The 16820-nt window shown below is 46.2% G+C and overlaps 1 protein-coding gene across 3 annotated transcripts in view; it reads right to left on the bottom strand.

The window, feature by feature from the left end:
- TPK1 (thiamin pyrophosphokinase 1) overlaps positions 1-16820 on the bottom strand; it is a 293388-nt gene that overhangs the window by 67554 nt on the left and 209014 nt on the right. For all 3 annotated transcript variants that reach the window (XM_077303441.1, XM_077303442.1, XM_077303440.1), the window contains one exon: positions 3492-3603. In XM_077303441.1, the coding sequence (XP_077159556.1) occupies positions 3492-3603 (112 nt within the window). The remainder of the gene's footprint in view (positions 1-3491; positions 3604-16820) is intronic.

The following is a 16820-nucleotide window of genomic DNA, read 5'->3' on the forward strand; positions in this document are numbered from 1 at the left end:
GTGGGTCGGAGTCCTCGACGGCAGGAAAGGTACACACCATCGCTTTGTGAGAGAAGGTGCTGGCTTCCTATTTGTCTGTTTGACTTTTCTCACCCTTGAATCATCTTGCACCAGGATAAGAAGAAGAAGAAGAAGAGTTGGTTCTTATATGCCGCTTTTCCCTACCCGAAGGAGGCTCAAAGCGGCTTACAGTCGCCTTCCCATTCCTCTCCCCACAACAGACACCCTGTGGGGTGGGTGAGGCTGAGAGAGCCCTGATATCACTGCTCGGTCAGAACAGTTTTATCAGTGCCGTGGCGAGCCCAAGGTCACCCAGCTGGCTGCATGTGGGGGAGCGCAGAATCTAATCCAGTATGCCAGATTAGAAGTCTGCACTCCTAACCACTACACCAAACTGGCTCTCCAGCCATATATTCATCCAAAAGGACCTCCAGCCATATATTCATCCAGAACTGAGAAACAAATGGCACAGAACAGGCAGTTCGGGGCAAAGAAGGGGCTTTCAATAATCCTGTATGGCTCTATTATTTGCCTGTCATTTTTATGGCATCTAAAGCACCGAGGCAAGGCCTTAGCAACCTGCCCTCAGCCGAGAGTAATGTACAAGAAAGAGGGTAATGCATCATGACCTCCGCAAACTTTTTATTTGAAAGAGCAGAGTCCGGGGGGGGGGGGGGGGGAGGCTATCTCTCCCTGATATCATCTTGTCTTTGAATATGATCCTGCAGAACAGCCAGTCGGATCAGGCCAGCGGTCCACCTTGGCCAGAATCCTGTTTCATGCAGTGGCCAGAAAGGTTGACCTGAACGGGCCAGCTAGTGGGGCACAGAGGCCAAGACCTTTTCCTGATGCTGCCTCCTAGGACAGTCTGTCGTTTCCCTTTAATCACCGTGGCTAGTGGCCGTTAACCACCTCGTCCTCCACAAATCTTTCTAATTTCCCTCTTAAAGGAAATTGCCGTAAATACTGGCAGTGAATCCCACCTTTTAATGATGATGAGTAATGAAAGATTTCCTTTGTCCTGAATTTACTGCCCATCAGCTCCAAGGGGTGCCCCTGAGTTTTAGTGTAATTTGTTTTTCCCTTTGTTGCCACATGCCCACAGGCCATGGGTGCTCTGAGCATTTGGCTCAGAGCCTGTGCCTCTGTACAAGCCAGCCACTGAATCCAGGTCCAGCTCAATACATAGTTTGTGTAGCTAGCTAATTCATATATATTGCGATATTTGCAGGGTAAGGTATCCCCTGTGCGAGCACTGGGTCATGTCTGATCCTTGGGGTGACGCCCTCCAGCGTTTTCATGGCAGACTCAATACGGGGTGGTTTGCCAGTGCCTTCCCCAGTCATTACCGTTTACCCCCCAGCAAGCTGGGTACTCATTTTACCGACCTCGGAAGGATGGAAGGCTGAGTCAACCTTGAGCCGGCTGCTGGGATCGAACTCCCAGCCTCATGGGCAGAGCTCTCAGACTGCATGACTGCTGCCTTACCACTCTGCGCCACAAGAGGCTCTTTGCAGGGTACACATATTTAAATACATAAAAACATTTTGAAAGCCACCATCACTAGGTATAGGCCGATGGAATGCTATTTCTGTTCTGTATTCTTGGTGCTTGGGATCGACCATCCTCCTAAACTGTTGAAATTACCACCTACTTCTTTCCCTCTTTTTTAGGAAGGAAGGGGAGTTCTGCAATATTTCCGAATTTCACTTTGCAGCTGCTGAGAGGCAAACAGTATCCCCCCCAACCTTCTGGTGCTTCTGCTAGAACGCCACTGTGGGCAGCGGTAGTCAAACTGCGGCCCTCCAGATGTCCATGGACTACAATTCCCATGAGCCCCTGCCAGCATCCGCTGGCAGGGGCTCGTGGGAATTGTAGTCTATGGACATCTGGAGGGCCGCAGTTTGACTACCCCTAGCTGTGTGATGTCAACCTACTCCCTCGAAGCCTGAAGCTACAAAACAATGCAGCGACTTTTCTCCAAAGGGAGGTGAAAAAGAAATTAAAGAGAAATCCCCTTTTCCAAAGAGAAGAGAAAAGAACAAGAGGAATCAAGGAACAATCTTGAAAAAGTGAATTTCAGAAGAAGACATTTCGCTCCCCGAAACAATACGACAAAGCAGACCAGTCTCCGAGGAGGAATTGGGAAGATTGGTCCACTTCAGAAAAGGAGAGAACTCTGCTCTTACTGCCTGAACCCTCCTTGGCCTTTGTGCACGAGACCCGCCTAGCTGATTTATTCACCAGAGCGCTGCATTCCGCTGACCTTTCAGGCTTGAATAGCAATGGAGAATGCCAGCCTCTAATTATACCAGGTACGGCAAGTGCGGCACACGCATTAGCATTTCCACTCTTTTTCAGGAGACTCCAGGACAATGTAAATATGCTGGAGCCAATGACTGATTTATTCACCCATCTTCTGCATTCAGATGGACCTTTCCACTCTGATCTGAAAAAGGGAATTCGCCTCACCAAACTTGGCCATCCATTGGGAAATGCCAGTGAAAATTCCCTGTCAGTTGTGTCTTTTTTTTCCTCCTGCCACTTGGTTCAACTGTTCTCACTTCTCGTATGTCCCACAAAATACAAAGAAATACAAATTCTGCTACAAAAAACAAAAGGTGTTTTTGTACACTGTGGACACTGGAGGCTGTGAAATTAAACTGATTTTGAAAAACAGACTGAATGGAAATGAAGATAGCCAACTTTAATTTCAGAAGCTGTTGAAGAACAAGGCAGGATCCCAAAGTTTCTGTTAATATGCAGCAACTACCTCTGAGTACTCTGGACCCCTGCTGGCAGCCTTTACCGGATGTGATGCCACAGACGCTAGCCAATCTGTGCCTTTATGCTTATATAACCACATTGTACAAACTGCTGTCCATCCAATAACAGGAAGGCAGGAAAAGTATTTGCTAGGACACTGCTAAATGGGTCTTAAAACAAAAATCAATTCACTATCACACATTCCTTGTTCACAATCTCTGTATCATCAGGAAAGTACCTTAAAATAAAGGAGAATTATAGGTTGGATCCAGCCAGCTTTTTCACTCAGTCTCACCCAGTTCCCATCCTTATTAAAGCCTTGCAAGTAGGAATGTCCAGAAGATTTAGTGAGTGAAGCCTGTGGAGTTTGGGGAGGGAATGCAGCTTAGCAGAATATAATGTCATAGACTCTACCCTCCAAAGCAAACATTTTCTCCAGATCAGCTGTTATTCCGACCTGAGTTCCCAAAGATAGGGCACACTATAAATCCCATAAATAAACAAACAATAAGTAAAATCCTGGGCAATTGCCAGGGACCCTGAGGGGAGCAACCTATCGCCATCCCACACGGCTTTCATATCTAGAGGTCCCATGAGCCCTAGCATAGTCTTTTGGGATGGTCAAAGAGAACACCTCCCCCATTCTTCACCAGCAGAAAAGCTGACTGGACCTAACCTGGCATCTACACGCACTCCTCTTGGTAGCGTCCGAACACCTTACTTACTGAGGTTCCATTTTAGGCCTGTAGTGGTGACGTCATTGCAAGCACTCCCGACAGGAATGAGGCCGCACCATTTGCCCTCCAAGCCAGTGTTCACATGGAGTTTGTGCTTTCCCTGAAAACACAGCAAAGAACGACTTAGCTTTCACTTGGTAGCATTGTGCAAGACACTGACTTTAGGCAAAACAGAAGACGTGCATGTTCATGCAAAGCTGGACAGCCAAGATGTTATATGGAAGACAAGGTTCCTTATGCTACGTCCCTATGCAGTGGTCCTCAAGAAAAGTCCCATCAGGCTTCAGTGTCAAGAAAACATGCAGTGGATTGGGCTGCCCGGTCTGGAAAGCCTAGCCTTTAGAAGAAGAAGAGTTGGTTCTTATATGCCGCTTTTCCCTACCCGAAGGAGGCTCAAAGCGGCTTACAGTCGCCTTCCCATTCCTCTCCCCACAACAGACACCCTGTGGGGTGGGTGAGGCTGAGAGAGCCCTGATATTCGTGCTCGGTCAGAACAGTTTTATCAGTGCTGTGGCGTTCCCAAGGTCACCCAGCTGGCTGCATGTGGGGGAGTGCAGAATCGAACCTGGCATGCCAGATTAGAAGTCCACACTTCTAACCACTACACCAAACTGGCTCTCTTTATCTAATCTAAACCTAACATTCCTATGAACCTCTGTAAGAGTGGTTCCTCAATGCACAAACTGAGAACAATCATAAGAAGGCCTAATTCAGACATATCCCTGATGTTATTCAATGGGATTTACTCCCAGGAAAGAGGTTTTAAGATTTCAGCCCTTGTAATAGCAGAATCATAATCATACAGAGCTGGAAGAGACCACAAAGGACCATCCCTTGCAATTGAAGCCCACTCTAGCAAAGTGGCACTTTGGATGGCAACTCATTCTGTAGGTTTTAATTGCTTCATCCAAGAATGTTCTTTTTGGTGAAGATGCAGGAAATCTATGTCAATAGGGGTAGCCAAGTATGCTGAAATTCTACTGATTTCTATAGGAGAGTCAAGCAAATAGCTCTCACCAAAATGAATGAGACCCTGACTCAATCTCATCTGTTTGTTAACTTTTATTTGTATGCTAATTCGTTGCTATTCATAGGTCTTACCAACTGCTTAACTGTACTTATTGCTCAACTACTTATGCTTCCAGGTAACTAACCCCCCCCCCCCCATGTAATGCTTCAGAACGTCTGTTTCAATGTAGCTGAAGTGTACATGCACACAAAGACTTATACCTAGAAAAACTTTGTTGGTCTTAAAGATGCCACTGGATTCAAACTTTGGTCTTCTGCCCCTAATAGTTCCTGCAGCTTCCTTTCTTCCACCATATTGTTCTTATCTGCCCCTCACCTGCCCCTTTCCCTGCAACCTCCCCCCCTCTGTATTTTCTACCTATCCTCCCTCCTCCTCCTGAACTCACTAAATGAAACTGCAGCAGCCATTTTGGATCACCTAGGAAAACACGGACTGTGTCTGTACAATTCAAAATGGAACAGAGGCTTTACAAGAGAATAATTTTAACTTTGCCTTATTGTATTGTTATCTCTTCCTTTATTTTTAATTAGATATTTTATTTCAAATGTGGGTTTGTCCCCCCCATTTGTAGAAACATCTCCCCTTTCTATACTTAGCCTCAATGTTCTGATTTTTTGATCTACACTGTGGGCCCAGGTTCAGCATTAGACATACAGGTTTTCCTCCAGAACTCTCCTAATAGAAATTGTATCCCTACCACATGTAATTTATAGCCATCCCATGTTTATCTATCACTTTTTAAAATTAACATGATGTCTAATTGTGCCTTAAAGCAGGGGTAGTCAACCTGTGGTCCTCCAGATGTCCATGGACTACAATTCCCATGAGCCCCTGCCAGCAAACGCTGGCAGGGGCTCATGGGAATTGTAGTCCATGGACATCTGGAGGACCACAGGTTGACTACCCCTGCCTTAAAGGTATGTACTTAGAACAATAGTTGTCTAGCAAGCTGGTAATAACTGAATTCATGGGCTTCATTTGGGAATTAAAAAAAAATGTTCCAATACAATTCTAAGGGGAGGATACATAAGCACAGCATACACAGAGTGCCAAAGTGAACAAAATGTACAAAGATCTTCATATTAATTCACAGGACCACGGTTTTAAAGCAGCAGTTAGTATTTAAAGATGCCCTTAGGCTCACTTTAGGGGTTTACATGACCCTAGTTGGATTTCTGACATCTTTTTATTTGAACAGCTGACTCATATCGCAAACTTCTTTTGAAATCCCCCTAATTTGACAAAACAGTTTGCCATGTGGGACAAAGAACTGTTGAAAAGGCAAACATGGGTCCCAAAGAACAAATCCTGGGGGGGGGGGGGGGCTGGAGCCTGGCCAAGGTTTCTTAAAAGAATAAAACATAAACACAATAAATAGTTTGAATAGCAAATTATTCCATTAAAAAAAAATCCACCGCAGCAATAGTTTCTTTCCTCTCCCACAAAAATATCACAATCACTGTAGTTTTCATTTAGACCATTTTCAGACTGAGGGGTGGTGGCAGCAGCAAAACAAGCTCTTTCTCCTTTCCATTTTACAACTTCACCATGGAGCTATTTTGGCTCAGGCAGGGTCGATAGGAACGTGACTGCCAGCTGATTTCTCAATCAACTGTGTGGCATCCTGATCCTATTGCAACTCTGACGAGCTCTCTAGAAAAGAGAGGCCGGGGGATTGTGACCCAAACTGGAGGAGGAGTTAGAATTTACTGAGACCTGTTCTTTTCTTTGGCTGATGGTGTTCCAATAAACACAGTTCTCATGACCACTATGGCCTCTGGTACTCAGCCTCCCCCCATCTGCAAGACATAACAGCGTCACCTTCTGGTCAACAGGGACCTGTCACAGTTCTGTTGTATTCTACTTTGGCTGAACTACACCTGGAGTCCTGTGTGCAGTTCCGCCGCTCTCATTTCAAAAAGGATGTGGATGGAATTGAGAAGGTGCAGAGAGGAGGAACAGGATGACCTGGGGCCTGGGAAAGGCCATAGGAGGAAAGGCTGATTCAGATTTCTAGTAACTGAACAAGGGGGGGTACTGTAGTTGATTCACCCCTCTTTTGACTTTGACTCCCCTCTCATTTTATTGCAGGGGGTGGTGGTCCCTATCCTCCTGGATCACCATTTGGAGGGAGGGAGTCTGCTGCTGGAAATTCCTCCCATCTGTGAATATTACTGCTGAATCTGACCCTATGCATATGAAATGTTTGGGAGGAAAAGCCCCCATAAATACTAAGCACCGTGACTGGTAGTCACACCAAAATGCGGGCAGGAGCCCAGGGGAAGAATTGGAACATAGAAAGACGGCCCATCAAGGGGCCAGGATGAAGCTCAGTGATTTGATAACGTGCACAGATCTGTGTATTTTTGGATGGAGTACTGCAAGGAATGCCAGCAGGAGATTTTGGCATGTGCCATAACTGGCCTAATGTAACACCCCAGCAAATAAGAGAGAAATGGGAAAGAAGCCAATAGATTATGCTAATCACTAGTCTTTACAAAAGGACACTGTGGCTGACAACTGCTCTTAAAGCACCATCCCATCAGGGGTAGTCAAACTGCGGCCCTCCAGTTGTCCATGGACTACAATTCCCATGAGCCCCTGCCAGCTGGGGTTCATGGGAATTGTAATCCATGGACATCTGGAGGGCTGCAGTTTGACTATCCTTACCCTTGGGTTTTGTCTTGCCAGTGCATTTGGACAAAGGAAAAGAGAATCACTGAAGTGCAACCTTCTCCTCCTCCTTGTAAAGTACAATCTATATGGCACCAGTAATTAACGTGTGCTTCTGTTGCTTTGAAATTATTTTCTTCTTTTTCAAAAAGCTTTCATACTATCCCTTATGCCCATCATCTCTAGACGAGAAGTATAGCAGGGGGGAAAAACATACCATACAGATCTACTTGCTCTCTGCAGCATTATGTTTAATCAAACAACAAAGTCTTGTGGTCCCTTTCAAAAGAACACATTTATTAATGCCCCAGTTAACTGGTTGGTCCTTAAGGGGCTATTGGACCGTTGCTGTTTCTGACTATGGCTTACTAGGGCAGGTCTTCCTCTTCGCTCAGAATCTTAAGAAATTACCGAGCAGTGCTAGCCAGGTGGATTGAACAGGCATGCCTATGGAGCTGCAGTGTCAAAGCCTGAGACCGAACGCACCCTCACTGGCAGTCTTCAAGCAAAGGCTAGATACACACTTTTCTTGGATGCTTTAGGATGCTTAGGGCTAATCCTGCGTTGAGCAGGGGGTTGGACTAGATGGCCTGTATGGCCCCTTCCAACTCTATGATTCTATGATTCTATGATTCTATGATTCTTTGCAATTCTGACAGTCAACTTTGCATGGTAATTATTTTTAATTCCTCCACCATCCCCATGTGGCGCTATTTAGCAAGCCAGGAGGAAAGCTCAGCAGTAGCCAATACCATATGTTAACTCCCAAGAATATACTTTTTTGGGAGGAAACCCCACAAGTGTCAAAAATGCCACTTTACCGAGTCACAACTTAATTGGACTATCAGACCGAAACAGAAGAGCCACACAGAGGGGCAGCCACTGTACCACAACATGTGCTAAAGCCACGAGATGGAGAGATCGCATTCCGATTCTATTTGGGGTCCAATGCAAAGCTTCAAAATGGCGACAGCAGCCATACAAAATTCACTTCCACAATAGTACTGGGCATCAGTTCATAGCCTGCAACCATCTGGCCAATACAGCAGTGCAATTTGCATGTATCAGCTGAGAACAGAACCCATGATGTGCTGTGGCTGATGCACTTTGGAGCTTCCAAAAAAGTTTCCCCTCCCCTCCTGCAAAAAAAGAAAAAAGAAAGGAAGAAAGGAAAGCAACCTGGCTCAATTATTCTCTTTAATGCTTCTGCTCCTCCAAAAGCCTGAAAAGAGCCTGAATGTTTTAGCTGAATCCAAGTCTGACCATACTTTAATTAATGCTACCACAGATAAGAACCGTGTCATATAATGTGGCTGCATTGATTTTTATCTTATTAAGCCCCCTTTTTGGGGGAGGAAAAACCACCTCGACCTCTGATCAATCAGAAAAAATTGATCCAGTTCTTTTTTTTTCTCCATTTTCATTTCATGTCTGGTGATGGAAAATAAAGATCAATTCTTAAGTTCAGCCTTATGAAGAAAACACCCAAAGGGTCTCCCCCCTCCCCAATAATGGGTTTAATCTAGAACGAGAGAGAGAGAGTTTCTCACATTGTTTTCGCCCACCTGCTTTCTGCTTGTTTGTTTGTTCAGCTCTCACTAATGTATCTGTTTGATTAGAAAGCACCACAAAGCACCGAGTTAATTAATTAAATGCAATCTTTGTTACGAGCAAAACAGGACAAGCACTGCCCTCTGGGAAAAACGTGGCTAGTGGCCGCAGAATCAGGTTGCAATTCATTTACTTCACAGTGGTGTGAAGCTCCGGGGGAAAAACGAAATGGCTTTGAAGGTTTCCCTGCTAAGGACGGGCCTTAAACCTGAGCTTCACTAACCCTCAGTAGACATAAGCAGGGGGAAGGAAATTCTAAAATACTTGCATTTGGGTGCCTCCATGGGACAACAGCACGCCCATGTGAACATACATGGTGATTGCCTGATTCAAGCTGGCCCTCAGAGAAGCAGTAGCATGTTATCCGCACCTGTTCTTTAGCAGCTCCACAGGTGGCTTGAGGTTGGGGACTATGGCATGGTAATCCCAATCTGAATCAGGTCTGCAAGTACCTGGGAGTTAAGGTCCAGGAGTGGAACTTCCAGACCTGAGATTGACAACTCTGGGTTGAGAAATACCTGGAGATTTGGGGGATGAAGGCCCATTTTCTCCTGGAGAAATGATCTCTGGGAGACCTCCTGGTCCCACACCAACCTTATCCTACCCAACCGAACCCAGAACTTGTCGACCAGACAAACAGGGATACCAGCTCCTTAGCAGGCAAACTTGGGATCATGTTCTGGGGGGCGGGGGCACACTTCTGGGCTATCACTCTGGGTTGAGAAATACCTGGAGATTTAGGGGATGAAGGCCCATTTTCTCCTGGAGAAATGATCTCTGGGAGACCTCCTGGTCCCACACCAACCTTATCCTACCCAACCGAACCCAGAACTTGTCGACCAGACAAACAGGGATACCAGCTCCTTAGCAGGCAAACTTGGGATCATGTTCTGGGGGGCGGGGGCACACTTCTGGGCTATCACTAGCTGTTTCAGAAAGGGGAGTGATGACGGAACATGCCAAGAATGTTTAATCAGGAACGAGATTTATTTTTAAAAGAAGCCTCATCATTCCTCAAGTGGTGGCAATAAAGAAGCACTATAAATCCATGATTAGATGTTTAGTTGTTTCAATGGAGAACTACTGATTTGTTTTTTAAAAAAATTAGTGGGCATCGCAGCCCCTCAAAGCAAGAAGAGAGGGGATTGGCTGCATGGCTTGAGTGACAGGTGGAAGAGAGTCCCATGTAAATCACATTGCTCTCTTCCACCATTACCAGCAGCCAGTTTGGTGTAGTGGTTAGGAGCATGGACTTCTAATCTAGCGAGCCGGGTTCAATTCTGCACTCCCCCACATGCAGCCAGCTGGACGACCTTGGGCTCACCACAGCGCTGATAAAACTGTTCTGACAGAGCAGTGATATTAGGGCTCTCACCACCTCACGGGGTGTCTGTTGTGGGGTGAGGAAAGGGAAGGTGAATGTAAGCTGCTTTGAGCCTCCTTCAGGTAGAGAAAAGTGGCATATAAGAACCAATTCTTCTTCTTCTTCTTCTTCTTCTTCTTCTTCTTCTTCTTCTTCTTCTTCTTCTTCTTCTTCTTCTTCTTCTTCTTCTTCTTCTTCTTCTTCTTCTTGTGGAAATGGTGGCAAAGAAGAGCGAGACAGCAGGAAATATGAGGAGGGGCCGGGAGGCGCAGTTTTATTTAGCATTATGCCAGTCAGCTGGTGTGATGCTATTTCTACCCATGTGCAAAAAGGCTCCAGGTTTCAATGGATACTGTTCCCCTCATTTTCTCCTCACTGCTCCATGGAGCAAAAGTGGGGGAGAGCGAACACCCTGGGCAGGTTCCCTACCAAGTGGCAATCCTGTAGATAAAGGGGGAAGTTAAGGACACTGAAAAGTGTAAACTGGCCCTGACATTCATCTTTTTAGATATGGCTAAACAGCTGTTGCGTTTGCAATGGCAAACTTCAACTGGGAAACCTTTACTGATGATTTGGAGCAATTTTTAAAAAAAGGAATAATGTGAATCACTGTAGGAAATCAAAATCAGAAAACTGCCTGTTTGAAACACAGTCCTGGAAATAACATCACCTATGCGACCCCCCCCCCCCCAACAAAAAAACAGAAATAATTTCCAGTGATTTTTACAACACTTAGTTCAAAATAGAAGTGAGCCGTATCAGGTACTTTTTAGCATAAACCCCTATGAGTTTCAGTAATTTGAAAGGGAATCTCAGACTTCTATAACTGGAACTGAATTGCACATTTGGGAAGAAATTGCAGCCATATTAAATTAGATCTGACCTGCAGCTATTACACAGTGACCTCCTGCTAAATGTATTACCATTGCAGTAGAAGTGACCATTTTCTCAAGCATTCATAAACCTCCTCAAGCCAAATTTACTCCTTCCTGATGTCTCATCTATCATCACAGCCATAATCCTGATGAATGATCCCTACAGAAAGAGTGCTACATTAGAAGATCACTGAAGGCTATCAGAAATCATTCCGTGTTCCAGTACAAGAAATCAAAATCAAGTCAAAACAGTTGATGTTAGAGAAAATCTTATGGATGTACAATATCTCTGGAAGCTATTGTGGGACAGAGCTGAATTTCTGGGCCAATTCATCAGGTGCTGTGGTAGCCCACTTCTTAGAGGTGCTCTTAAAGGGTTGGGAGGGAAGGCAGCTAACCCAATCTCTTCAGAAGCAAAGGAGGGCCAGTATTTGGATGAAAGACCACCAAGGAAGGCTCTATAGAGGAAGGCAATGGCAAACCACCTCTGTTCACTTTACTTGGAAACCCTTTGCTGGGGTTGCCATAAATTGGTTGTGACATGATAGCATTTTGTACATATTAAGGGATTAGTTCAAAATTTCCCTTCCTCCAGTGATAGAGCCTTCCTCCAGTGCAAGCAAGCAAACTACTTTTCAGAAGAAGCAGGTTCCACAGATCACAAGGAAGTGCCTTATATGGTATCGGACCATGGGTCCATCAAGGACCCATGCTCTTCAGAGTCTTTCCTATTCTCCACTACCTGATCTTTTTAAATTGGAGGAGCTCAGGAGTGAAGCTAGGACCTTTTGCAAGCTGAGCAGATACTCTACACCGAGTCATGTCCCTCCCCGAAAGGAAGGCTCCTTATACTGCTGGAAACTCATGATCGTTAAGCCCTTGTTTGATTGTCTTTAAAACGTAGTTCTCACCCAAGGGGAGCAAGGAGGCTAAATCAATCCATTCATATCCAGGCGATTTTCTCCCTGATCTTAGTTTTCCGCACAGAAAAGTAAAAGTGCTGGGGTTTTTGTACCCTGCTGTTTACTATCCAAGGGAGTCTCAAAGCAGCTTACAACCGCCTACCCTGTCTTCCCCCACAACAGTGTATTGCTAGAGAACATCTTCTGTGCAACACTTATTGGCATGAATGGAAGATCACAAGAGCATGGCAGAGTACTATCTGTGCATAATAGTCCTCACTAGTTCTGTATCGGCACCTAAACAGAATGAGTTTCCCAAACTTTCTGCATATAGTCATAAACACCGTGTGGCAGATACTTGGAATTCCACATATTTCTCCGCTGCAGCCGAAAGCGCTGGGGTGCCTCCATGCTGAAGCGCCTGGGCATCTATTCAAATAACACAAGGAGGCTATCAATTTTGGAGTTCACTCCCACCTGCCGTGCGGAGCAGCCTTTGTGTATTGACTTTCCGAGCATGCTCCCGCTTTTGCTTCGGAGTCACATGGATTTCAAACACAAACGGCTCATTAAAATTGCATGCCACTGTGGGGTATTTTGGGTTTCTTTGCATATGTACCCTTATTTGATGTGCCTTTTGAAGAAAGTCAGAGAGGGGTTCAGATTAGAGGGGAGGAATGGAGCTAGGTGTGGTCCCTCTTTCAAGGAGTGGAATCGCTCCCTGCCTTCTGTTCTTTACGTTTGTATTTTAAATGCTGCTCAGCACAGTTCCTTCTTGTAAGACGGGTAGTCCTGCAGCACGGTGTAACCATCCTCGTATGGGTTTGCTGTCATTTAATTTAAATATACACAATCCAGCCCCTGTACATAGCTAACAATAACAACAACAATAATATTAATAATACTTTAATTTTTGCATGCCGCCCTTCCATGACCAGCTCAGGGCAGCTCGCAACAAGTTTAAAAAGAATCCTATAAAATTACATTTATAATGAATTAGAATTAAAGCCTGTTGTAGCTGATACAATGGGTGCTAGCCGGGGGCGGGGAGATAGCAAAGAGAGAGGGAGTTAGAAAGGAAGAGAGTGATTAAGATAGAGAGAGCTTGGCAGTGGGAAGAGGGAGGGGAGGGGTTGTCCAGTCTGTAAGGGCATGAGGTTGAATATGTGCTTTTTGTGTGGGGCTATGGTGGCGTGGTGCCAAATGAGGGTGTGGGTGTGGGTGTGGAGAGATGGGTGTCAAGAACCTGTGGTGTGGAATGTTAGTTGAGTGTGGGAGAGGACTGACCTTTGGGAATGGTGGCATAGTGGTTACAGATGAGCTTTCCAGAGCCATGTCTTCAGATATGTGAAGGGAAAATCAAATTGGAGACTATTCATAGGGGAAGATTACATGGCAACCAATCCCTCCCAGTTCTGTGACCCTACTCCTCCTGTCTCCATTTTTTTACTGTTGATATAATGTTATGTGCCCGTATGGTTCTTTCACTGTTGCCCCTTAGAAGATGGATTTTTGTACACTGCTGATTACTACCAAAGGGAATCACAAAGCAGTTTACAAACACATTTTCCCTTCATCTTCCCACAATAGACAACCTGTGAGGGATGTGGGGCTGTGAGAGCTCTGAGAGAACTGGGAATGGCCCTGAGTCACCCAACAGGCCTCAGATGTCTCAAACTGTTTAAAATCACCTTTTCTCCCTCTCCCCATAGCAGATACCCTATGAGAGAAGTGGGGCTGAGAGCGCTCAGAGAACTGGAATGGCCCACAGTCACCCAGCAGGCCTCAGTTGTCTCTAAGCAATTTAAAATAGCCTTTTCTTCCTCTCCTGATAACAGACACCCTCTGAGAGAAGTGGGGCTGAGAGCTCTGAGGGGCAGCAAGCAGTCACTCGGCCCCCGACCCAGAGCAGCAGTCAGTGCCTCAGTGCCCGCTCCCAAGCAGCAGAGGTTTTCTGGCAGCAGGCAAGCCCCTCAGTCCCCCACTCTCCAGACCAGTGGGCCTCACTCTGACCTCTGTCTCTGGCGATGTCCAGTGGCCAAATGGCAGCTACTGGCCTTGCGGGCTTTGGGGGGGATGGGCCATATGGTCGCTGGCCAATCAGGAGGGATGCACTGGATGGACCGGGCCTCGTGCACTGGATGGACAGGGCCCCGGACAGTCTCCTCCCAGTAGGCCATTTCCATTTTATAAAAGGAAGCAAAAAGTGTTAAAGATAATATCAATCAGGCCAATTAGGTTTTAAAAGCAATTTAAAAGCTGCCTCCTGTATCAATAGGTATCTTAAGAGAAGGGGCGCCAACCAGTACTGAGAAGGTTGAGTGGATTGGCTGGATTCTCGGGTAGGGAGACCAGAGTTTTAGATGTCATTTTCCTGGTCTCAGCTGTCGGCCTGGTGGAACAGCTCAGGCATCCCACTTATCTCCTTAGGTAGAACATTCTGCCAGCCGGGGCAGGACCCAAAAAGCCCTGGCCCTGGTTTTGCCTCTATGGGGCTGGGGATCCTGAGCAGATTTTGGTGGGAATTTAGCAAAGCTGTTGGGGGCATGGATCTGTCCCTGCACAAATGAATGGCCTTTCTCTCAAGCAAACAGGCCCATAGCCACAGGGGGGCTGACAGGGGCAGTGCCCCCTTCCAATTTGGCCGCCCCCTCTCAGCATCCGCCCACTAGCCCCATGATTGCTCACGCTCCACTTGAACTACTTCCAGCCAGGTTCCTCTGCTCAGGCACCCTCAGGGGAGTGGTGCATGCAGCATGTGGCTGAGAAGTGTCTCAGTCTTTCCTTCACCCTCCCTCCTGCTGGGCTGTGGTGAGTGGGTATGCTTGGGCCCGTGGAGCACTCTTTTCCAACCATGTGATGCCATGAGCATGCTTTCCGGGGCAGACCCAAGTGCACTGCAGCAGGTAGTGGGTCTGGATCACACTTCCATGATCAAGGCCAGATGAGCAGAGTCAGTATGGTGGCAGTAGGGAGGTTGCTATGGATAGGTAAGATTGGAGAGTGAGGCTAGCTGCCTTCCCTCCTGCTGGGCTCTGGGGAGGGAGCTGTCTGCTCCATGGCGTTTTCTAAGGTGAGAACTTGGCTTCCTTTTTCTGGGGAACCGTGAAAGCCAATGGCACCAGGATAGTGGAGACTGGACTAGGGCTCTCATGGAGGCATCTTGAGAGACAGGTGAGTGCATAGCTGTAGTGGAGAAGGAGGCAGGGTAGCCAGCTGTGTCAGAGAGAGGGTACCACTTCCACTACCTCCCCCTTGGGGCTCTGGTGAGGTCTGGTGCAGTGGAGGCAGTGAGGAGCCACAGTGTGTTCCCTGCCTGGGAGAGCAAGCTGGTGGTATCCTGCCCCTGATCCAAGAGGAAGAAAGGCTGAGGGGCTTCTTGGCCATGTGGTACATGCATCACTCCCCCCAAGGAAAGTATTCCTTTCTTTTGTATGTTCATCTGAGTGGAAGCCCCTCAAAATGATCCATTGGAGAATTCCCAAGAGGTATCCAGCCTGCAACTGGAGGCTGACAACCCTGGGTGGATTGCCCCTCTCACAAAATCTTTCTGGCTCTGGGCCTGTGCAAAGCCCCTTCTCATGCCCCGAACTGCAGATGTTTCCCCCAGTTTAGCTCCCCACTGCAGGGCTGGCTTAGCTTTTCGGAGCATTAACACAACATCAGGCTCTAACATACACCATTCTGATCTGGAGGAACAGTGAAATATGCACATTTATTATCACACCATCCTTTGACAGGCTCCCCTGGAATAAATGGGGCATTTTCACAGGCAGCTTCTTCAAACATGGAAGCACTAATGGAATTGAGAGAGGCATTTTAATTGTATTTTATCGCTTTTCGCTAATTTCTTAGTCTATCCAACTGTTGGTGTTCTTTTAATTGTTATGTTTTAATCATTGTGTTTTTAACCGCCCCAAGCCAGCTTGCCAGGAGGGGTGGCCATAGAAATCTAAATAATAAATAAATGAAATAAATAAACAGGGAGAGGGAGATGAACATCTCCACTGCTCTACGCACATTCGAACCATGCTTCCTTCTACCAGCCACACATCCCTGGTGGCCTTTTAGGAGGCTGTATATATTATACCAGTCATTGTTATCACATTATAAACACTGCCGATCTATTTAAAGCTCTCGAACAGCTTTTCAGAGGCACAACTGGGAGGAAAAAGCAGGGCAAATGTCAGTTCCCACAGGAAAGCGTGGAAGCGACATTACCACTGTGCATGTCTTGGTGAATGCCAAACTACAAATCCCCCCTCTGTGCATGCAGCCTTGGCTATTACAGGTTTGTGATGGATAATACCCTAACTAGGTTATCATTCATTAGGCATTTATCTGCTCATGATCTATCTATCTATCTGCCCTTGCAATTCAGGTGCAACTGAGTCGATTGCCCACACTATATTGTACTGTGACTGCTATAGGGTTGCCAGAAGCCATTTAATTTTACCCTTGCTATCTCGGCTCTCTGGACTTACAGATGATCATCTAGTTAACATCTTGCTTGCAGATAAAGATAATTCTATTTCTTACATGGTGGCGAAGTTTTGCTACATTGCCAGCAGAGTGCGGAACTCCTTGGTTACTGTTTATGCTGAGTGACCTGGCTGTCAAAATACTGTAATAATTTTTGTGGCTTTGTTTATATTCTGATGCTGAGTGTCCTGGCTGTTAAAATGCTAGAACAATGCATCTGGTTTTATTTATAGTCATGATCTGTGAACAGATCTGCTCATGATCTGTGAACAGGCAGATCTGTCCCTGCACAAATGAATGGTCCACCTGCATATTTAAAGGACATCTGATGCACCACTTCAGTGTTTATCTCTGTCATGTGCACAAGGAGGCTGCTTGTGG

Source organism: Paroedura picta, chromosome 11 (genome assembly GCF_049243985.1).
Source record: "Paroedura picta isolate Pp20150507F chromosome 11, Ppicta_v3.0, whole genome shotgun sequence".
In the NCBI taxonomy this organism is placed as follows: domain Eukaryota; kingdom Metazoa; phylum Chordata; class Lepidosauria; order Squamata; family Gekkonidae; genus Paroedura; species Paroedura picta.